At 56.3% G+C, this 22,880-nt stretch overlaps 1 protein-coding gene and 1 long non-coding RNA gene across 4 annotated transcripts; both read left to right on the plus strand.

Annotated features, from left to right (window-relative positions):
- Nucleotides 1-1,879: 1,879 nt before the first annotated feature.
- Nucleotides 1,880-15,225, plus strand: LOC121673391 (T-box transcription factor TBX3). Of its 3 annotated transcripts, XM_042046677.1 has the most exons (8): nt 1,880-2,400; nt 2,995-3,439; nt 5,242-5,509; nt 6,755-6,901; nt 9,058-9,134; nt 10,441-10,598; nt 11,919-12,622; nt 13,288-15,225. In XM_042046677.1, the coding sequence occupies exons 2-8, from the start codon at nt 3,045-3,047 to the stop codon at nt 13,732-13,734; spliced, it is 2,196 nt and encodes a 731-aa protein (XP_041902611.1). In that variant the 5' UTR covers nt 1,880-2,400; nt 2,995-3,044; the 3' UTR covers nt 13,735-15,225. The 3 variants fall into 3 exon arrangements, with proteins under 3 accessions (XP_041902611.1, XP_041902610.1, XP_041902612.1); XM_042046676.1 differs by lacking the exon at nt 1,880-2,400 and having other exon boundaries at nt 2,482-3,439; XM_042046678.1 differs by lacking the exons at nt 1,880-2,400; nt 2,995-3,439 and adding an exon at nt 4,455-4,950.
- A 3,450-nt stretch (nt 15,226-18,675) lies between these two features.
- Nucleotides 18,676-21,816, plus strand: LOC121673392. The gene is made up of 2 exons (XR_006019197.1): nt 18,676-20,788; nt 21,258-21,816. It is a non-coding gene; the product is annotated as an uncharacterized LOC121673392 (long non-coding RNA).
- The last annotated feature ends 1,064 nt before the right edge of the window (nt 21,817-22,880 follow it).

Raw genomic sequence — 22,880 nt, forward strand, 5'->3', positions numbered from 1 at the left:
GCGCTCCAGCGGGGCGGGCGCGGGGGCCGGGGCGCGGCGGGGCCGGGGGCGGCTGCGCTTGTCCCGCGGGAGCCCGCGGGCACCTCCTGGTCCCCGTGAGAGAGCGGCACCCCGGCTGCGGTAAATTGCAGCAAACTTCTTGAAGCCGCCGGGCGTTTGCTGTGGGCGCTGATAAAGGGAAGGCATAGGCTTAGGGGGTTCCCACCGCGGCGGAGGCCCGAGAACCGGTTCCGAACAGAGGTTGGAAAGACTCGCTCTCTTGGTCGATAACCAGCCGCACAGCGCAGCCGAGCGCTGCGCGGGTAGCCGGGCTTCTGGCTTCGTGAAACACATCAGACTTCCCCCCCCCCCGCCATCTCTTTGAACGCATTACTCCCGCTTCCTTTCCTCCCTCCTCCTCTTTTCACCCCCACCCCCGACTAAAGGGGAGATATTTTGGTGAATGCAAAGCGATCCTAGACGCTGGTTACTACAGGGACTTCACCAAGCTGGCGCCAAGCGCTCTTAACCATGTGCGTCAAAAATGCAATGTTAGAAGAGCTAATCACTTTAGAGGTTCCGCTCCCATCTGCGCGCAGCCAGCGCCGAGCCCCCGCGCTCCCCCGCTCCGCTCCCGGAGGATTATCCTCCCCTCTCTAAAGCAGGGTGGGGGGCGTCAGGAGATTCCCCCCCTCCCTCCCCAGGGCAGGGTAGTGATTCGGCACCTCCCAGCGCTGGGATACCCTGCCTGACACGCGTGGGCGCCCCGTGCCCTGCATGCCCACGGCACGCACAGTCGCAAGCCCCCTCTCGCTGCCCTGCACTGTCACACACCCCTACCCCCCCCCCCCCCAAAGGAATAAATCTCCCCAGAAACTTCCCAGGAGGATCCTGCCCGGCTCTTCCCTCTCCGTGGGGTCGGGTCAGACCCACGCGTGACGCCGTCCCCGGGGGGGTGGCTGGCTCCATGCGAGCCCGGGTTGACCCGGAGCTGGGCCCCCCCGCCCGGCGCTGCCCCGGCCCGGGCGCAGGGAAAGCCGCACTTCCCGTCTCCTCCCCGCGCACCTCGTGGAAGAGGAGGGGTGTGGGAGCGTAACCCTGTCGGCGCCGGTGCCAGCCGAGTGGCCTTAATCCGCAACGCCAAAGAAAGAAAGAAAGAAAAAAGGAATAATAAATACATAAAAATCCCATTTTCCAACGGCCCCCCGCTTCCCTCCGCGCACCCGCCGCGATCAGCAGCCGCCGGGGCCGGGGCTGAGCCAGCGGCGGCCGCTGCCCGCCCGCCGCAGCCTCCAGCCGCCCACCACAACAATAATACCGGCGGCCGCGGCCGCTGGAGCAGCCGGAGCCGAGCTCCGAGCGGGGGGAAGAGCCGCAGAGCCACCCCCCGAGCCCCGGAGCTCACCCCCAGATTCGCGGGGGGAAGGGAAGCGCCCGGCTCCCGGCCTGGAGGTGTCGTTTAAAGAAAGCAGCTTTGCCGGGGAGGGGAGAAACGGCGCGGGGGCAGCGGCAGGGGGGTGACACCAGCCCGGCGGCTGCGGGGACCGGCGGGGAGGGGGCGGGCGTGCGGCGCGGCGGCCTCCCGGGGTGGCTCCGGGCCGGGGGGGACACAGCGGGTCCGCCACGCGTGGAGCCCCCCCCGCCGCCGGCGCTCGGGAAGATCCTACCGGGGGAGAGCGGCCGGGCAGCGGCCGGGGCGGCGAGAGGCCGGGGCCGGGGGGCGAGGCGGCCCCAGCACCCCCCTAGAGGCGGGCGCTGCCGGCCCCTTCCCTCCTCCCTCCCTGCTCCCTCCCCTCTGATCATGTTGACATATTCACACGGCCCGAAGTACTAGTGATGCTTTGCTGCAGCGTTACAGTTTCCGACACCTTCTTTTTATAACTCGGCGCTGTCCCCCTCCACCCGAGCTGTCAGAACCCCGCCTATGGAGCCTCACAATTGGTCCGAAAGCGTCAAAGAGCCAATCAAGGCGGCTCCAGCTCCCCTGTAACCCACAACACATCCCTACGATCGGGTGCACGCAGAGCACAGACTCACAGGGAATTCTCAGAGCCGAGAGGCTCCTTCTCCCTCTCTCTTCTCTCTCTTTCTTTTTTCCTCTCTTTCTCCCTCCCCCCTTTTTCTCCTCCTTTCTCTTTCCCTCTCTCTTTCTCTCTCTCTTTTATGGAGACAACAGTATAATTCTGCCAGATTTTTTTTTTTTTTTTAAGGCAGAGCGAAAGAGAAAGAGAGGGGGAAAAATAAATTAAAAAAAAAAAAAAAAGAGGAGGAGGGTGAAAGAAAGAAGAGATCCTGATGGAAATCAGGACACCCTGACCAGCTCCTGCTTGGGGAGTGAGGAAGGCGAGGCGAAACGAGATTTCCCTACAAGTTTTTGCTGCTGAAGGTTGCTCAGGAGCCTTCCTCGGCCGGCGAGGGGGGGTGGGTTTGTTTGCTTCTCTCTGCTTTCCCTCCTTTCCCAGCCTTTGCTCTGCAGCCTGACCGTACGGAGGAAAGGTGGAGGGGTGGGGGGGAGGGGGAAGAGAGCCAGCCACCCAAAAAGAAAACCCAGCTTCGAGCCGTCACCCTCTGCCACGGAAGAGAAGGGGGATTGGGACTAAGAGAAAAAAAGAAGAAGAAAAAAAGGATTTCGGCTTGTCCAGCCCTTCTGCGGCAACAGGAGCAGACAGCGAACCCGGTGGATTTTTTTTCTTCCCTTCTTCAGCGTTTCTTTTCCAGCGCAAGGACTTCCACTCAGGAAAAAAACGCAAACAACTAAAAACCAAAACAAAACCTCAGAGACCGAACACGAGAAAAAGCAAGACTAATAATGAACAATCCTGTTAATCCGCTGTCCCGAGGGCTGGGGATGTGCCCCGGCTCGGGAAGTTGTAGGCTGTAGGAGTTCTGCTCTCCCTCATGTACCGTGCTGTTTAGAGCTTGTTTCCCCCAATCCTATTTTTTTTTTTTTTTTTTGGTGCTTTATTGCTGTTATTGTTATTATCTTAATTTTTCTTCTTCATGATGTGCTGTTAGAAACCACTCCAGGACTACTCCAGCAGTAGGAAGACCGAGGAGTGGAGTGGATGAATTTACCGATGAGAGATCCAGTGATCCCTGGGACGAGCATGGCTTATCATCCTTTTTTACCGCACCGGGCACCGGACTTTGCCATGAGCGCCGTGCTGGGACATCAGCCTCCCTTCTTCCCGGCTCTGGCTTTGCCTCCCAACGGGGCGGCCGCCCTCTCCCTTCCCGGGGCTCTGGCTAAACCCATCATGGATCAGTTAGTGGGGGCTGCAGAGACTGGTATCCCCTTTTCTTCCCTGGGTCACCAGGCAGCAGCCCATCTGAGGCCTTTAAAAACTCTGGAGCCAGAAGAAGAGGTAGAAGACGATCCGAAAGTGCATCTGGAAGCTAAAGAGCTTTGGGAGCAATTCCATAAAAGAGGCACGGAGATGGTGATTACCAAATCGGGAAGGTAGGTCTGGGTCGGGGGTTCGTGCCTTTCCCCCCCCCCTCTCCCCCACCCCTCACTCTCTGCACCCCACCAGAGCAAGGCTCTCTCTCCGGCTGCCTCCTCCGTAAATCTCCTTTCACCTGGAATTATGGAAAGCTTTAGGCAGTGAAGATCCGAGCCCGTCTGGGGCACCACGCTGCCGGGAAAAGCCCAGCCGCGACCCGGCCCTGCTCAGCGTGTGCAGGGGGCGAGAGGGTCCCTTCATGGTTCAGTAGCTTAATGCTTTCTGGAAAAGACTGGGAGCAGGAAGAAAATAATTTGGGGTTGGCAAAGGGGCTGGCCTGGTTTTCAGCCTCGCTACACGCAGTTTTTCTTCCGTAAGAAAGGGGAATGAAGGAAAAACCCTTTGGAGCGGCGTCTGGCTGCTCGTGGGGCAGGAGGGCAGACAGGCTCGGTGTGGCAGGCTGTGCCTCTCTCTGTGCTGGGATCTCGGCTGGGTTTGTGCTGACTGATTATATCTGGAAATGTACAGAAAAGCTGACAAAGTCCCCAGCCGTCCTGCAGCCGCTGCTGGAGTGGCAGGGAAGGGTTTGCAGCTCGGCGCTGCCTGTCCCTGTATTTATGTAACCTTCACGTGGGAATGAATGAACACACACGGCGCGGCCACGCTCGGCATTTCTGCTTTTTATAGGTTTACCCGTCTGAAATCCCTCTCTGTATTCGCTACTCATTGACATCTGGACTCTTTTAAAACTCTACCTATTGCTGCGATGAGATGTAGGGTGAAAACCCCCTTTGCACCCTGGTGTTTTTCTAAGGGGCTCTCTGAGAAACCTCCCAAACTCTCCACATGTGATTTGCCAGGAGCATTACTCGAGGAAGCCACTCCTGAAAAGTCTTCTTAGATGGCCTTCAGCTGCCTTGCTGGAGCTTCGCCTATTTGCAAAGCACCAGTTGCAGGCTACAGGCTCAGGAAAAAAAAAAAAATAAATACAAGCCCTAAAAGCAGCAAGGAGGAAAAAAAAATTCCCCTCGCCCATTTTACTGCTTTCCCGAAGTTTTTTTCTGTTAATTGTGGTCAAAAGTTTTTGCGTGAAAACCTCGGCCAGTATTAAGAGCCCTTACATGTTGCAAAGTCATGTGTTTCCTTTTAAGTTGAGATTTGCTGAATGCCAACCACTCGATATAATAAACAGCAAATTTGTGGTATCCTGTTGCAGTTTGGAGCCGGACTTGGGAGCGGAGGGGAGCGGGGTTTGCAGGGAGCCCTCGGCACACGGGGGGATCCCCGGGAGGCTGGAGCACGGGGAGAGCCCTGGCAGCCACCCTGTCCTCGCTGGGGGTTTTTTATTCTCCTCTGTAAAGTGCAAAACTCCGCTCTTTACCGGGAGATTGGGTTGTGATAGTTCAGACGATTTATTTTATCGGGGTGCGATCAGCTCCCATTTCTTTGTTTAGCAGGCAAAAAGGAAACTAATGAGAGATCAGAGAGCCCCAAATGGGCCTTTGCTGTTTAGGAATGGCACAGAGAGGTAAGCGCCTGCTGATTTCTAGGGAATGAGTACCTTTCCCATCCAGGGACCATTTTCTCCTGCAACTTTTAAGCTTTTGAGAAACCTTTTCGCTGGGGGCGGGGGGGGCGGGGGGGGGAACACGACCTTTTTGCTGGACACAGACTTACTTTGCTGCTTTAGAGAGCTGAAGTAGTTGCTTGGTAGACGCGCTACCAAAATTCAGAAGCTTATTTAAAGGCTGTAATTAATTTTATTTTATTTTTGTCTTGTCTTTTCTTTCCTCCCCCGCCCTCCCCCTTCTGCCCATAGGAGAATGTTTCCTCCATTTAAAGTGAGATGCACTGGACTGGATAAAAAGGCCAAGTACATTTTATTGATGGATATTGTGGCGGCTGATGATTGTAGGTACAAATTCCATAATTCCCGGTGGATGGTAGCCGGCAAGGCTGACCCTGAAATGCCAAAGAGAATGTACATCCACCCGGACAGCCCGGCCACCGGCGAACAATGGATGTCCAAAGTCGTCACCTTTCACAAGCTGAAGCTCACTAACAACATCTCTGACAAGCACGGATTTGTGAGTGTCTCTTACACCTTCCTTTACCCCCTTTTCCCCTCCCTCGCCACCCGGCCGGAGCAGGAGGTCCCGGCGGGGGGGGTCTGCCCGGAGCACGGCGGCTGCTCGGCCGGGCTGGCCCCGCGGCCCCGCTGGCAGCTCCGGCAGGCGGCCAAAATGCGGGGAAAACGGGGCATAAAGACCTCCCCGGGCACCCGGGGACGGGCATCTGTCCGGTTTATAGTAGTCCTTGATTTTTCCTCCTGCTGGGGTCAGGATTAAAGGCTGGAGTTTACTCTGTAACCTCCCCATGCCATGCAGCGTTTACTGTAGGGATACATTTCCAGCGCAGCGCAACTCGATATTTCTCAGAGCTGCGGTGACTTTATATATCTATATATATTTTTAATAAAGTCGATCACACTTTCTAAGCGTAGGAAAACGATATGCATATGTGTATAAAGGGCTTAAAGGCCTAAGAACGCAAACGTTTAAATCTATATTAATCTGGATAATGTAAAGCAAGCCGGAGTGAAAATAAACAGGGACCAAAAGCAGAGGTCAAGTTGCCCATTCATGTCTATCCACTCCTTTACATTTACCGGGTGTGCAGAGATAAAAACTTACCCTGAGAGTGAAATCAAACAAACCTGCTGATAAGTGCTCTGTCGATCCTGGCCATTTCTTTCAATTCCTGGGAAAGCCTCTGCCGCGGAGCCGGGGCTTGCTGCTGGTGGCCGCGGCGGGGGGATCTCTAATGTGCCGAAGATTGCATTTGCTGCCTGTGATTTGATTAGACGATACATTTTTGCCTTTCGCTGAAGGCCTTAAGTGAATTGGGGCACGCAATTAGACCGAGCCGAAGCTCTCGTGGTGGTGTTGCAATTGTAGCTGCTGTTGCATTACTTGGTTTTTTTTAATATTTATTTTTCACTTTGAAATCAAAAGACATTGCTGCCGGAGCCCAAACAGCTTCTCCCCCTCTCCGAGCAGAGCTCTGAAGGGTTTCCCCCCTCTCTCCTCTCCTTCGAGAGGTCCAGCAAGAGCCTAACCCCGGCGAGCTGGAGCTGTCAGTACTTTTGGTTGGATGCTGCGAGGCGTGTGCGTGTGTTTGGAGTGTGCTTGGCAGGGAGGAGTGAGGGGAGGAAGGAGAGGGAAGGCAAATTAGGAGGAGAAAGTGCCGATGGCCGGGGGAAATGCTGCTCCTGCTGACCGTCTTCTTTCCCTCCCTCCTGCCCTCTCTGCTGCCGGCCGCTGCCCCCCCAGACCATTTTAAACTCCATGCACAAGTACCAGCCCCGGTTCCACATCGTCCGAGCCAACGACATCCTCAAGCTTCCTTACAGCACGTTCAGGACCTACGTTTTCCCGGAGACTGAATTCATCGCAGTGACCGCATACCAGAATGATAAGGTAAGGAGATTAAGAGAGGATTTGTTTTACGTGTTTTGGCTTTTAAGAGAACTTTTACTCTGCATTGTTCCCTTAAAACTCACGAAGCCCATCCCGCTCTTCTCTCTCTCTCCCCCTCATCTTTTCCCCCAAAACCTCCTTGATCCGACTTCGGGAAGGCGCTGGGGGAGGGGGTCGAGCACTCTCCTAATACCGACCTCGGGGAGGCAATTAAAAGGAGGGAGGACTGGGGGTGGTGGGGAGAATGTTTAGGGGTTTTCTACCATTTTTTTCCCCCCGGTATCACTCCCCAGTATGAGGAAAGGGGTGGGGTGGGGTTTGCTGCTCTCGGTGTGGATTTAATCTAAGACGCATCAGGAAAAAAAAAATTAATAAAAGAGACTCGGCTCCGTGTGTCGAAAGACAGAGTGGGGAGAGCAGCAGGGCTGAGATTTTGTAATTCTTCCTGGCCTTTGTGCTGTTTTAGCTCCTTTAACAGCAATTGGCAATAAGGCTGGAGCGAACGTCTGGTTCCTATTATTATTATATTATGATTTTTTTTTTTGCATCCTGCAGTGTTTTATTATTTTTTGTGGTGCAGAAATATGCTCTGGTCAGAGAGGGGTATCTCGCTTGAATTTAGCTGGAAGGGCTGAAAGAGCCCGTGTGAGAAAGTTCTGCAGCGCTGCGAACGCTGCCTCTCCATTGCTGCTGGTTTATTGTCGCTTGCGACGAAGGTGGTATATTTGGGAGAGTGGCAAATGGCGAATTTACGATAATTAAGTCAAGTGGAAGGAAGCGAAGGAGCCAAAAAAGGGGCTTTGATTTTTTTGTTGTCTGTGAATTACAACTTTGCATTCGTGTGTGTTGAGCGCAGAGGCTCTGGATGCGCAGCGCCCGCTCGCTGCAGCTCCCCTGTGCCCCTCTCTGCCCCTCACATCCTTCCCCGTTAAGAATTCATGGGGAAAAGGGGGGGGTCCGTACCCTTCTGCCCTCGCGTTCCAAAAAGCCACTTCCCCCTCGGGGCTCGGGCTATTTTCTTCTCTCTCTGCGGCCGGGCACTTGCAAGGAAACTGAAAGAAAGTGAGCGCACAGAGAGTAGACTTTGCTTTGGGACTTATCAGCAGGGCTGGTCGCCCCGGACTATCAGCTGGGGGCGGCTTGGTTGAAGGACAGAAATGAGCATATTTGTGTGATTGCCATGAAATCGGCTGGAAGCGGCGTGCGGAAGCGGCGGGGAGCCCTCGGCTCGGCGCGGGGGGAGCAGAAGGCACGGCCGGGAGCACCTGGATTAAAAGTCCCGCTGGTTTTAGCAGTGGGGTTTTCCTGCTCTTTCCTGATCCCGTGTGTGCGGCGGCCGGGTGACTCGGGAGCCGAGGCCGGTCCTGCCCGCACTCGGGCGCAGGCGGGGTTTCCTTTTCGGGATCCTCCTCTGCTCCTAAACTGGGGGGTTGCTGTGCTTCCAGCCCGGTCCGAGACCGGCAATGGAGCGGCGGGGAGGCGGCATTCCCGTTCCCACTGCTCACATCCCGTTCCAGCGAGGTGAGCCCCCGCCAGGCTGGGAATTCGGCTCCGTGCATCGTACGCGGGGCACCGGGCACTTGCGGGATGCCCCGCACCCCCCATCCCTCCCCACGGTTGTTCCCTGCCATAACCTGAACCCCGAAGCAACCCAGACCGAAAAACTTCCACACACACCCCCCCAAAAAAACGAGCAGGCTCCTGGCACCCCTGGCGCCCCAACACACACGGAGCATAATGCGATTATATAAAGTATTTTATTATAGCGGGGGGGTGGGTATGATTCCTTTGTGGTTTAATTATGGTATTTAAAGAGCTTTAAGCACAGGCACAACTTGCATGGATCTCATTGCACGGCTCAATTAATTCCGATGTGGTGGCAGCAACACGGGGCTCTTTCATTGCCACCGCGGCCCAGGTCGCCGGCCAGCCCGGCGGGGGGTTGAGGGCGAGCTGCTTCCAAACAGCTCGGGAAGACGTATGGATTCACCCAAAAACCAGGGACCTTTGCCCCCTGCCCTGTCCTGCTCCTGCCGGGGTCCTGCCAGCGCTGGGGGAACTGGGAGGAGTGGGGTTTGCTGTTGTTTTTTAGTACAAAAATGTCCTTATTCTGCCCCAACCCCCTGGCTATTTTTTTTTTTCTCTCCATCCTATAGATCACACAATTAAAAATTGACAACAACCCCTTTGCCAAAGGTTTTCGGGACACCGGGAATGGAAGGAGGGAAAAGAGGTGAGTCTGGCTCGATTCTGTACAGGCGCCTCGTTTGGTTTTCATGTGTTAAGCTCAGAACACGAGCAGAGGTAAAAATCACCTTGCCTCACCTCCAAACCACACTTCCCCCCGCCAAAATCCATAAGGATCTTGGCGTTAATAACGTCAAACGGATTGCATGGGAATTCTTTCCTGCTTTCCACGTTTAGTTTTCACATCGCAGAGGATGACTGGCCAAAGGGAGTGCAGTACATTAAGCAAATATTAGCAGAGAAGAACCTTCCCTTACAAATTCGAGAGGGAATATTACAGTGTAGTTTGGATCTGGGACTGGAGAAGAGAGAGAAGTGAGGGCTGAGCACTGCTTGAATCTCCTCTGGCATTTTCCTGGGGACCATATGGAAAAGACTAAAATGTGGAGGAGAAACGTATAAATAAACTGTTTGGACAGAGGGATCTCATGAATATGGAAGTAATTAATGATAGAAGATTCTTTATTTTTCCAAAAGCAGCAGGACACAGTTTGTGCCCCAGGTAGGCAGGCAGAACTCGTTATAACGGGACTCAAGATTTTTATTTTTAATATGAGAAGAAAATATAAGGAGAAAAAAGAGAAGGGGACAATATTTTTCCTTTGACGGGAGATATGTCTGTTTTGTTGTGTTACAGGAGACAAGGTATTTTAGCCATTTGCACGGGGGGTTAGATAATGAATAAATGAATCAGTTCCTCTGTTTTCAAGCAAACAACAAAATAAAAGGTGGGGGGAATGTCATGTAAACCAAGAGGCCTCTCTGCCTGCCCAACTCTGAGCCCAGCACACACACAAACATGCGCCCGCCAGCTCCTCTTGTCCGTCAGTGTGAAAATAAAGCCAGCGCTGGAGCCACAGGACGGAAATGATTTCTAATTTCTCTAAATATAAATAGATTTTTACTCCGGGTTAATTGTTGGTGAAAAGATTACATAAAGTGCCTAACAAAATAACCACTTCCTAGCAATCTTAGCAACCATTAAGATGGCTCATATCTCTGGAACATCCTTGCCTTTTAAAAGCTAATCTCCAGGGAATGCTTCCCTCTCCCCTCCGCCCCTTGTCTTTAATATCAGCCCTCGCTGAGGAGCTGCTCAGCTTCCAAGAAATCTCCTCTCATTAGCAGCCAAGCCCTGCCTGCCAGAAACGCGCTCTCCTCCTCGAGGGAACCGTGGCTCTTAATTCCCCTGTGCTACTCGTGCCCAAATAGGAACTCCAGGAGGGGCTGGGGAGGAGGAGGGGTCCCGGGGGCGCCGGGGGCCGCTTGCCCAGCGGGTTCTGTGCCCGCAGGAAGCAGCTGACCCTGCAGTCCATGCGGGTCTACGACGAGAGGCAGAAGAAGGAGAATCCCACCTCGGACGAGTCGTCCAATGAGCAGACGGCCTTCAAGTGCTTTGCCCAGTCCTCGTGTCCCGCCGTGCCTGCTGTGGGCACCTCCAGCCTCAAAGGTGAGAGCCTCGGCCCCTGGACTCCCCTGGGAGAGCCTGGGTGTCTGCTCTGTGTGGTGACAAATCCTGGCCTGTGCCGCTGCCCTCTGGCACTGGCCTGTCTTCCTTCCTTCCTCCCTTCCCTCTTGCCTTCCTTCCTACCTCTTTCCTTCTCTTCTCATCTCTTTTCTCTCTCTGCTCTCTTCTCTCTCTTCTTTCTCTCTTTAGTTTTTCCTCCCTCTCTTTCCTTCTTTCCATCACTCTTCTTCTTGTTTCCTTTCTTTTTCTCATTCCTTCTCCTCCCTACTCCCCCCTCAGTCTCCCTCTCTGCCTTCCTCACTCTTCCTCTCCCTCTCCCCCCTGGCCTCCCTCTCCCCTTGCTGCACATTCATCCCTCCCCTCCTTGGTTCAGCAAGGAGCCAGCTCCAAGTCAAGGGAGCAAAGACAGACCACGGGGCAAAAGTTCAAAACTGGAGTCACTCCATTAATATTCCTCACTGAATCTGTTATTAGAGGAAGGATCTTTCCCCTGGATACAGTCCCGAACTTTGTTATAGAAAAGTCACCCTGGGTTTCTCCGTGCGGGGTTGGGAGCTGTCTGCAGCCCTCTCGTATGTATTAATCCATCCCGGGGCGGGGGGGCAGGGGGAGGAGGAAACAACCTCTTTTTTGTAGTTGCTTTACTCGTTTTTTTGAAGGCCTGCCGAGCTGAGGGGGGGGGAGCTGGGAGGGGACCCGAAAAGCAAACCAGAGCTTCGCACCTGGGGCGCTGAAATTAGGAGTGCAGAGGAATCCAGCGAAGCCGTGCATGTGTTTGGGGAGAAGGGGGCCCAGGGGGTGATGAAGACGGCTGCGGGGTGTCTCTGTGTGCGTTTTCAAAGTTTGCCCGTTGAAAGGGATTGAAACTTTGGAAAACGTCGTAGGAGACACATCCCCAAAGGCCCTTCAGCCCTGCCCCGAGGTTGCTGCTGTCCCGTTCCTCCTCTACCCCCGCTGCAGCCGGGGAGGGAGGGGGGTCCCTGGGGGCTCCCGCAGCCCCGGGGAGCCCCGGGGAGCGGGGCCGCTGGCCCCGGGCCCGCCCGGCTGGGGGGTCGCTCCTCCGGGCCGCCGCTTTGTTTCGCAGCCAATTTCGCTGCGTTGTGTAAAACTCGGGCTGGCTTCGACGGGGTGGGAGGTGGGAGCCGGGGGCTGTAGTTATTTATATAATAATAAAAAAAAGAGAAGCATTTCCACACAAACCTCTGGCCGGCCAGGAAGCGTCTCTGCCCCCTCTCCCAGCCCGGTGGGGATTTCGGGATGTGCAGTGCCGGATCCCAGCCCCGGGCCCCCTTTGTCTTGCAGATCTCTGCCCCAGCGAGGGAGACAGCGATGCAGACAGCAAAGACGATCCCTTGCTAGAAGGCAACGAGTCGGGCAAAATCAGCACGACCACCGCCGCCACCCCAGCACCGGCCAGCTCCGCTGCCACCGCGGGGGACGACCCCCGGGACAAGGGGGGCAGCCCCTCCAAAAGCCACTTCTTCCCTGGGGACTCGGCAGGGAGTCGGAGCCGAGAGAGGACTGAGAAAGCCCCTCCGGACTCCCGGCACAGCCCGGCTGCCATCTCTTCCAGCACCCGGGTGGGAAGCCTGAGCGGCGAGGAACTGAAAAGCCCCCTCAGGGATGGCCCCAAAGTAGATGAGAACCGACTGCTGGGGAAAGAGCCCTTCACCCCCCTGACGGTCCAAACCGACAGCACGGCCCACCTGAGCCAGGGACACTTGCAGAACCTCGGCTTCCCCCCTGCCCTGGCCGGCCAGCAGTTCTTCAACCCGCTGGGGAACGGGCACCCGCTGCTGCTGCACCCCGGGCAGTTCGCCATGGGGGGGGCCTTCTCCGGCATGGCCGCGGGCATGGGGCCCCTCCTCGCCACCGTCTCGGGGGCATCCGCCGGGGTCTCGGGACTGGACAACACGGTCATGGCCACGGCGGCGGCCCAGGGACTCTCGGGAGCATCGGCGGCTGCTTTGCCTTTCCATCTGCAGCAGCACGTCCTGGCTTCACAGGTACTGCGCTCCCCCCGCGCCGCCCCTCCGGCCCGGGGGGCTCTGACCCTGGGGACGGGGGGCAGCGGGCACCTCCTTTGACTTCCCGCGGTGTCCCCCCCACTGCCCCTGCCAGGGGCCAGTCACAGGGCTTGGCAGAAAGGCGGAGGAGAGAAAGCTCCGGGCGGGGGGTGGCCCAGCGTGATCTCCCTGAGCTCTCCCACCCTCCCCGCTGTCCTCCAGAGCCCTGCACCCGCGGCTGCCACCGGGGCAGGACCAGGGCGCAGCCCGGCGCTGTGGGGCGCGTCCCAGCCTGCGAAGCGGAGCCGCTGTCGGGGGGGATGTGCCCGGGGCTGCCCTGCGGAGCGGGGCTGGGGGCTGGACCTGCGGCTGGAGGGCGCTTGCCCCAGCGCAAGGGAATCGCCCGGTGAGGGGAGAGCGGGGAGAGACCCCACGGCCATTTGGGCCCGGCGGGAGGGGGGCCGTGCGGGGCAGGGCCCGGGCGGGGTGTGCCCCGTTGGCTCCGCGTGTTTGTGGCCTCGGCAGCGGGAGGACAGCTCTCCGTGCCCTGCCAGCCCTCCCGCTGGCGGGCGCAGGGGAGTCCCTGGCGCGGGGGTGCCGCGCAGCATCCCCGCGGTGAGCGTGCGGGCCGGTAACCCTTTCCTCTCTCTCCTCCCCTCCCGCAGGGCCTGGCCATGTCTCCCTTCGGCAGCCTTTTCCCCTACCCCTACACCTACATGGCCGCGGCGGCCGCCGCCTCCAGCGCCGCCTCCAGCTCGGTGCACCGGCACCCGTTCCTGAGCGCCGTGCGGCCGCGGCTCCGCTACAGCCCCTACCCGCTGCCCGTGCCCCTCTCGGACGGCAGCAGCCTCCTCACCACCGCCCTGCCCGGCCTGGCCGCCGGCTCCGGCGAGGGCAAGGCGGGCGGGCTGAGCGCCAGCCCCGGCTCCGTGCCCCTGGACTCCGCCTCGGACCTCACCAGCCGCTCCTCCACCCTCTCGTCCGGCTCCGTGTCCCTGTCCCCCAAACTGGGCGCGGACAAGGAGGCGGCCACCAGCGAACTGCAAAACATCCAGCGCCTGGTCAGTGGGCTCGACCCCAAGCAGGACAGATCCCGCAGCGGCTCCCCGTAACCCCCCGGCCTCCGGGAGCTCATTTCAAATCAGTCTCGCAGTGCACTTTGTTTGAAAGAAACCACATCCTCCACCCCGCGAGTGTTTGTTTTTTTTTTTTTAGCCCCGTCCTTTATTTTGGTTTAATTTTTTCCTTTCCTCTTTCTATATTTTTTTGTCGATATAAAATCCCGCGGCGTTGTGTGCGTGCTTAGCAACCAAAAGGTATCTGGTGGAGCAGGGGGAAAGGGTCGGGGATGGGGAGCGCTGGGTCGGAGGCTCCTCGCAGGGAGCAGAACTGGCCGGATCGAGGCACCGGTGGGGTTTGTGGCATCCTCCTTTTAGTTTGTTTTTTAACGGTGTAAAAAAAAAAAAAACAAAACCAAAACACGCTGGAAAAAAAGAAAAGAAAAGAAAAAAAAAAGGAAAAAAAAAAAGACCTAAAAGAAAAAATAAAACAAAAAAATCAAACAAACTTATGAATAAAAATTTAGTGAGAGAAGTGATGTTTTTTCTCTCCGAAAGAAAAGTGTGTAAGTAACTCGCATATTGGTTCTTCAACAGTTGTTTCCTGGGCGGGTTGTTAACCACAACCCCCTCAGTCGATATTAAGGGAAGCTGTGTGTTTAAAATACTATTGTGATGTCCGAGAGCCAGTTGCTGGCTTTTTTTTTTGCATGTTCCAGAGTAGTCTGCTTTTCTTTTTTTTCTTTTTTTTTTTTTTTTTTGAGGGGGGGGGGTATTTTTTTTTTCAGTGGGGTTTTGTTGTTTATTTTTAATGCTCGTTTCGAATCCCAGGGAAAAAATTAATATTAATAATAATAAAAACAAAAAATAAGACCTTTGTCCCTCTACCTTAAACATCCTCCCTTGTAGCAACAAAAATAAGTGTAGTTGGAAAGAAAAAAAAGTGAATTTATTTTATCTAAAAATCTCTGTAGCTCGACTGTAGGTTTATCACAGCTTTCCCTCTTTAATTGTATATGCAATAACAAGGTTTAAACATACTGAGAAGAAGAAAAGAGCGGACACTATTATTAAAACAAAGTATTTATGTAATTATTTGATAACTCTTGTAAATACGTGGAATATGAATACTCGAAATTAATTTATTGACATTGTACATATCTCTGTAAATACGACTGCAGCAGTCTTCTTGTTTTTTCCTTCTGTTTTTATTTTTAGTCGTTTTCATTTCAAGTTGGTAATGCCTTTAAACATAGATCCCGACCCAGAGGAGAAATTCCCCCATTTGTGAGGGCTCAGTTTTTAAATCGGAGCTCAGCCCAGGAAAACCTCGTCCTTTTGCCAAGGAGCCGAATCCAAAAGGCAAAGCAGAAAGAAACCAAATTAATCAAAGACCTTAAAAAAAAATCAGAGAAAAAGACAAAGCAGTGTGCCATGATAGCTTTTAATCCTCGATTTCTTCAGTGTTCGAAATGTCAACAACCACAAAATTATATACTTTAATACACGACAACAGGCTTCTCCAGTGGCTTGAGAGAGAGAAAAGAAAGGTGAAGATTCTAGGGTTTTCCTTACTTTCTATTATTTTTCCCCGTTTCCTCGGTGTGTCAGAAAACAACCCTGCGATGGAGTTTTACTACTGTGCTTATTGTTGTCTTTGTTTGAGTGAGTGCATATTTTCTTGGGTTGAAAGTCAGGTGCTCAGAGCTGGTTCAAAGGAAAAAAAATGAAGGTCTATTTTGTGTTATATAAATGTTGAGAAGTTCTTGCTATTTTTTTTTTCTGTAATTTTTTTTTTTTTCCCTTTTAAAAGTCACTGAAGTTTCAATAAATTTTTATTGAAATGTCTTGGGCGTACTGTGAAATGCCTTGGGCGTACTGTGAAATGCCTTCACCCCAACCCTCCCCGAAGTGCCTGGGAGGATGGAGGGGTTGAAAGATATATATCCCTCTTCTGCCTTTCTCCTCCACCCCCTTTCCCGCTCCCAATATTAAGATATTTCTCCTGGAAGGAGCTAGTACGAACCAGTCGAGGTGGTGTCATTTGAATTGTTGGGGGGGAAAGACGAGTTTTAAGCGAGCTGTTTAATGTACCTTTTCCGTCTTTATCCCTCTCGCTTTTAAAGTCGATCCAGAGGCTGCTAAAGTCACCTCTTTCAATGGAACAATATTAAGTGGCGTTTGAAAAGTTAATGAGAAAGGCTCAGCTATGCTTTTATCTGTCATAAATTAATAACGCAAAAGTGAAGAATTAGAGAATAGATCGGTTAAATTTTAATGCAGAGCCCTCCTTCAAAGTTTCCAGGTGAAGTGCTCAGGACTTGATGCTGTTGCTGGGCTCGTTTCCCTCTCCTGTCCGGGCAGAGGATTCGGCTTACCCAGTTAGTTATCACCTGGAAATACCCGATTTTTAAAAATTCATTTTTCGCCCTTTCATTGGAATCGCCCCTTCGGCTCGTGATATATCGAGATGAAGCTGGAAAACGGCTGGAACGGGGACAGACAGCCCGGCTGGATGCCGGCTGGACCAGTGGCCTGGGAGGTCACTGAGAGGAGAGCTGAGGAGAGCTGGCAGCCCCTGCCGTACCTCTGCCAGCCTATGAGCACATCCTTTAGCAGAACATATATATTTCTTGTTAATGAGATTTTTTTCCCCCATCCCTTCAACAGTTAGTGGCCCGTATATTGAAAAGTGATTCATCCTCCGCCAGTAATAAATATTATAAGGATGTACTTCCAGCCTGTATCCTGTTTTATGCTCTGCCTGCCCCTCGGCCCGCGGCCCCCGGTTCCTGCGCCAGCGAGATAAAGGGAGATCCAGGGGGTGAAAGTGGCCATAAAGGTTTTTTTCCCCCCCGATTTTTTTAATTTAAAAATCCCCCCACGAACATCAAACTGTTCCCCTTCGTGGGGATACGGGACCCTTCCCATTTCAGCTTGGGGATGGGGGTTCGGGTTGAATCCACGATGGAAAGGTTTGGGCTGAGCAGGATTTTTTCTCTCCCTCTTCCCCCACCCTCGGATGGCCCAAGGTGACGGCTGCTGGAAATGTCACTTGAGCGGATGCTCCCCTGAGCCGGCCTGGGCGAGGAGGGGCTTTTGGGGATAGAGGTGGCGGCGGGTCTGGCAAAAAAAAATTTTTTTAAAAATCCACCCGAAGAAAGAGGCAGCGGCTGTGCAGCCAGCCCGAAGGCTGCAGCCCCACCAGCCGCTTTCCACACGGGTCCTCCACGCGGGTGGGAGCTGGAGCCGCTCCGGGAGAGGGAATCCGGTCCCGAGAGAAGCAGGTCGGCGGGACAGAGCCCTGGCAGCCCCTGCGGGCGGTACAGCCATCCCTGCCCCGGCGAGCGACTTCGGCCTCTGCTCTGAGCTCCGGCCTTAGCTGCAGCACAAAAACACCTTTCCATGACCCCCACGGTCCCTTCTCTCCCATCCCTTGGGCTTCAGGAATCATGCGGGGACCTCTGCTTTTTCCCTCTCTCAGCTGCTGGTCCCCAAATCGCTCCGAGATCGGGAGAGCCGCTATGATCTGTGTGTGAGTGGGGACAGTTTCCTCCTCGGCGAGGAATTCGCTGCTGATGGTCAAGAGGAAAGCCACAGACACCCATCCCCAGACCCCCCTTGCCCATCTCGCTTTCCTGCTGGCCCAGGAGCCCGGTAGTCGCCCCGCAGGCCAGGCGGGCACCGGCAGCCCCGGGGCGCCGCAACCCCCGAGCTCACGAGTTATTCTTTTTAAGGCTGAGGGTGCAGCCTGATTGCTTTAAAGCCCCCCTTTTGCACGGGCCTAATGCTGACCTCCCCCTCGCCATGCCCTTGCAAGAAATCCGTGTACCGCAGGTGTAACTCTGACTTGCAAATGGCTTTATCTCCTGTGTATCTTATTTGTATATAGTAACGTTAATGAGTAACTCTTGTGGCGCTTGTGGATGGAGGTAAACAGCGAGCAATCTCTGTGGATTATCCTGTCTATTACTCACCTGGCGCCTGTCTTGATATCCTCAATGGTTTTATGGCTGATGCAGGCGACCCGGCGCTGGGTGGGGGTGGCCGGCGGCGGGGGGGCTCCGGCGGGGCGCCGGCGCCACCTCTCGGGCGGCCTGAGCAGCGCCCGGAGACCCCCGAAGGGACCCACGGCCCGCGGGAGGGGGCACCGAACCCACCGAGGGGGAACCGGGGGCGCGCTGGGGTGAGCCAGCACCCCGCACCCCGCACCCCGGCCGAGCTCCCCGCAGGCTCTCCCTGGAGCCGAGCCGGGTTTTACCCACGGGAGTTTTAGCCCCGAGTCCAAAGTCTCTGGGAAAGCGGGGCCGCGGCCGCCCCGCCGGGATGGAGGGGAAAGAAGCTCGAAACGCTCCCCGGAGCCGCAGCGCCCCGGGGGCAGCGCGACACCGACACCCCGGCGGGACGGGCACCCGGCGTCGCCGGCGCGCTCGGCCCACACTCCGCTATTAGTTAATTATTGATTGATTACAAGTGAAAATTTATGAGCCTCTCTCTTCCCCCCCCCGCCCCCCCCCCTCCCCGCAGCCTCCCGGCCCCTCGCACGCACACACGCTCCTGCCCTCTGCAAACACTCCGGGGGAGGCGGGAGGCGTGTTGTTGTTTTTGGCCTTGACAGCTTCCAGGAATATGAAATATTTAAGCCCTTCGGTCGATCTCCCGTACCCTGGACGCCCTTTTTTTCTTTTTTTTTTTTTTTTTTTCCTTCCCCCCCTTTCATGTCCCGGCTCGGAGGCTCCCGCGGCGGCCGAGCCCCCTCCCCGCACACAGCCGGCGTGCGGGCTCGGAGCACGCCAGGCCTCGCAGATCAAAGGGACCTCTCCGGCCTCCGCACAAGGGAAGAGAGGAAAAAAAAAAAAAAAAAAAAAGAAAAAAAAAAGTTGATTTCTTTAACGATTGTTCGTAAAAGTCTTGGAAGCAGGGACCATCCCGCCTCCTCCCTCGCCTCGGGCTGCAGGATTGCACCGGGAAACGATTTTGGGAAGGTAGAAAGAGGGTTTGGGAGAAGGGAAGAGAAAGGAAAAAGGGGGAAAAATTAAAAATATAGAGGAGTTGCTCGAAATTTAGCAGCCGCGTGTCTGCAGGAGCGCACCCGCCGTCCCGGGTGGGAGCCCCAGCCGCAGCCCCCGGCGGGCAGAGGGGTCGGGGCCACTCTCGGACGTGCGCTGGCCAAAATGGGGCGAACGCCAAGCCCCTGAGCGTGCCCGTGGGTGTGCGGGGGGCACTCCCCCAATTTCTGCCGGCAAGCCCGGGCCGAGGGGCGCTGCCAGAGGGTGACCGGAGCGCGCTGCTCCACGCGCGGCCCTGGCCAGTGCTGAGAGACGGACGGACGGACGGAGGGATGGCTGGACGGACGCAGCGGTTGTTGGCTGTCTCGGGAGGGTAAATGGGCTGATGAGGCGATTGCCTCGAGGCGCTGGCACGGCGGAGGCGAGCAGCAGCCGTGGCAGCGTGCGGGGACCGCCCCGCTGCCCCCCCCGGTCCCTGTCACCCGGCCGGGAGCGACAGCCGGCCGGGCGGATCCGCGCTGGAGGCGCCGGGACGGCGGGGCTGGAATCATCTGATGGGGGAAACGGGGCGGGAGAAACCTCCCTCCTTCGGCACCTCCAGCCGCGCCTCGCTGAGAAACCCCCGGCCACGGGGGCACGGGGGCAACCCCGAGCCCTCATCCCACTTGCCCACTGTCCAAGCACATTCCGGGGGAGTAAAGAGACCCCCAGCAGGAGATTCCAACCTGTGGAGCTGGGGCTTCGCATCGCCTTATTGCCCCGACCCGCCGAGCCCTCCCGCAGCCCGACCCGCCGCGCAGCCGTCTCCCTTTGCACCTGAAGTTTTTGGTTGCGGGTGGGGAGAGAAAACCAGCGGTTCCCAGGGAACCAGCTCCGGAGGGTCATTCCTGGGGGTGCCTTGGGGTTTTTCTTGCTGGCATTTTTGTTTTGGTGTTTTGATTTTTTTTTTCCAGCCAGCCCCAAACTTCCCACGTGCTTCTCCCCAAACCCCGCATTATTAGGGAACAATTAAGGCGTGTAAAAACACGGCGAGGCGAAGCCCTTTAGCTGGAAGTGGTCTTTCAAGGCGCTATTGGAGCTCCTGGCCCCATCCCCTCGCCCCGACGCGGGGGCTGCTGCGGGCAGGATGAGCTCCGAGGCCGGGCCGGGGCTCCGGAGCTTCTGCGGGGCTCTGGAGCTGCGCTTTCCTCATCTGCCACCGCTCCTTCGTGGAAGCTCAACCCGCAGCCGTCTCGCATGCACCACCTTTGGGTTTTCCCTTTTCTAATCCATCTCTTTTTCTTTCTTTCTTTCTTTGGTTTCTTGCTTTTTAATGATTGCATTATTCTAGAGTAAATACTTAATTATTATTATTACATTTTCAAAACGCTCTCAGCCGAAACAGAGTTCGACCTTTAGCCCAGGTAACCGCGGCCATAATTCCTGCTGAATTTCACCTTGGTTTCACCAAACTCAGCTTTCCCTCACTCTCCCACATAATGACCTTCCCGGAGAAGGCATTGAAATAAAAACCAAACCAGCACCGAGCGGGCTGGGCTGTGCGGAGCCGACCCGACCGCACGGACACTCCGACCCCCTCCCCTCCCGGGGCAGCCCCCCTCTGCCTCCGGCTTCTCTCCTTTCCGAGGTCCTTTCAAGCTTTATTTCCTTTCAAGCCGCCCAAGCGCCCCTGACAAAATAAAGTTATCAAGGAAATAAGCTCGGGAGAAAAAGCCAGTGGTGCTTTTCCCCCCCGGAGCTGCTCCTTCCAGGGAAGGTACGAGCGGAGCGGCTCCGGGGTGGGGGAGCCGGCCGAGGATGGGGACGCTGGGTCCGGCTTGGGGCCTCCCACCGGCTGGACAGACGGGTCAGTGGAACAAGGAGGTTTTCTTGGGGCAGGAGGAGGCGGCAGGGAGGGAGCTGGAGGGATTTCTCCAAGCTTTCGTGCAGTCCCGTTTCAGGTCCCTCTGCAGGAAAGGGGTCCCCGCCGCCGCAGCCCCGCCGCCACCGCGCTGCCCGACCGCGCTCCCTTGGGAATGTGTCACCGCGATCTTCCGGCAGGATCCTGTCCCTTCTGCCGTGAAACTGCTCCCAGGAGCTCTCGCGTTTATTTTTCACAGGTTTCTTGAAAATGCGTTTTCCCCGCTTTCCCTCGCTGTCCGGTCGTGGCCTTCGCCGTGGATTTTCGAGGGGTGCTTTTTAACTCCTCCGTTCTTCCGAGTCCCTTTTCAGCCGGTTTTCATTTCTCCCGCCTGCGATCTCAAAAGCAAGCAGGAAAAAAGCCCCTCAAACCTAAAATACAAATATAAACCAGGTCAGGAGGCTCCCCCGCTTTGCTTGCTGGAGCGGGAGGGGGTAGGGGCTACCCCTAGGAAAAGTGAAAAGCTCGATTTAATGGGCGGTCATTGCTAAATCTCACCTTAGGGCCAAAACGACTCGCGACCCATTGCCCTCCTTACGATGTATTTATTTGTCTCAGCGGCACCAGCCGTCAGTCATTAGTGGGGGGGTTAACCCGAGAGCCGCCCCACGGTGGTGGCGGTGGTCTTGTGGCTTTTTTGGTTTGTTTTAAATATGGTTTCTCAACAGGAGCCTTTCCAGAAGAGGAGGAAGAACCTGTCCCGGGAGGGCTCCTTGGCGAAACACGGGGAGAACACGCGTAGGAGCGGAGCGAGCCACGACCTCTCCAAAAACTGTTTTGGTCTGAGCAAGCGAGGTTTGGTTCGCACTCCGAAGGGTTCGCTCCCAGGAAAAGCGGCGCTTGGGCCAGCAGGGACATTACTCCATGGATAACAACATTTTCCAGTACTAACAATAATGGAGGGGCAAACCAGCCCGGAGCACGAGCTCAGCAGCAGCCGCCCGAGCCCTGGGGCAGCCAGGCGGGCGTCGCCGGCCCCGGCACCGGGAGTGCAGCGGGCAGCAGCTCCGGACACCCGGCCGGCTGTGCTCACTGCGCGCAGGTCTGTGCTTACGGCCGCGCCAGGAGCTCCAGAGCCGCTCGGTAGCTGGATGTCACTTTATGTACAGCTGTCGCTGCACATGATACGTCGAAAGCGCTACGGCGTTTTCGATGCATTTCAAATATTTATGTAGTTCAAGTACGTGTGTGCGTGTCGTTATGTAAAGTTGATGCAAAGAAATGTGACTGTGAGCGCATTTTTTTCACTCCACACAAGACGTGTGCGGTGTCCCCGCTGCCCGCACACATCCCCTCCGGCCCAGGCTTTCCCAGGTTTAGTCCCGCCTGGCCGAGCACAGCCCGGCTGGGACCCGGAGGCTCTAACCGATGGATTTGGGATCTATGGCTCGATTAGTTTAGCGATACTTTCTCTATCGTGTTCTGGGTAAATCATCTCCGCCAACGGCAGCTCGCTGAGCGGTCCCAGGCTCCCCGTCCCCCCCGGGACAGCTTTGGGGTCCGTGACCACCGCCCTTCAAGGAGAGGGAAACGTGGGAGTCTCCCCGGTGCTCCCCCGTTCGCACCGCTTGCGCAGCCGGCTCTGGTTTGCTGCCTCTGCCGAGTATTTAACCAGGGTAGGGACGAGAGAGGAACCATACATTTCATCCTCCCTTTCCCCCCAGATCGCCATCCCGCGGCTCCAAACTTCTGCTGTCAGGAGGGTGGACCGACGGTGCGGGAGTGCTTGGCCTGGCCGGCTCCGGGCAGGGAGGGAGGAAGAGAGGGATGGATGGATGGATGGGTGGATGGATGGGTGGATGGATGGGTGGATGGATGGATGGACGGGTGGGTGACGGGGTTGGGGTGGGGCGGGGGGAGCTCCATCCTCGTGCCACAGCTCATTTCGTCCTGAAATCGGGAAATAACGAAATTCGGGAAGCATGAACCCACGGCAGCAGGCAGGACCTGGGTGCCCGGTGCCAGCAGCCCGCAGGAGCAGGACAGGGGGGTCCTCGCTGCTGGGGGTGTCCCCCGCGGCCGGGAGCGCTGAAGCCGCGGCCGCGCTCGGGGCCGTCCCCGCGGCCGGGGCCGCTCCCGGGGCCGGGACTTCTCTCTCCCGGGGCCCGGTGTCTCCGTCAGCCTCTCCTGGAGTGCCACCTGGTGGGAGCACCCCGGCACCACGGGCAGGGCTCGGCGCCAGGGGTCCCGCAGCTCCCCGGGAAGCGTTTCCCCAAGGCTGGCAGGGGCAGCAGGGCAGGAGCGGGGTGAGGGGTGTCCTGGGGATCCCCAAGAGCCTGGGCACGAGGAGT

This window comes from Corvus kubaryi, unplaced genomic scaffold, assembly GCF_017639235.1.
Source record: "Corvus kubaryi isolate FWS band 111438036 unplaced genomic scaffold, C.kubaryi_AGA036_p1.0 65377, whole genome shotgun sequence".
NCBI classification, from domain to species: Eukaryota; Metazoa; Chordata; class Aves; order Passeriformes; family Corvidae; genus Corvus; species Corvus kubaryi.

Excerpts from the sequence above, each read along its gene's own strand:
- LOC121673391 (XM_042046677.1), top strand. The coding sequence starts at position 3,045 with ATGAATTTACCGATGAGAGATCCAGTGATCCCTGGGACGAGCATGGCT. Across the intron at positions 3,440-5,241 it reads GTGATTACCAAATCGGGAAG|GAGAATGTTTCCTCCATTTA; the intron begins GTAGGTCTGGGT and ends TTCTGCCCATAG. Across the intron at positions 5,510-6,754 it reads TCTCTGACAAGCACGGATTT|ACCATTTTAAACTCCATGCA; the intron begins GTGAGTGTCTCT and ends CTGCCCCCCCAG.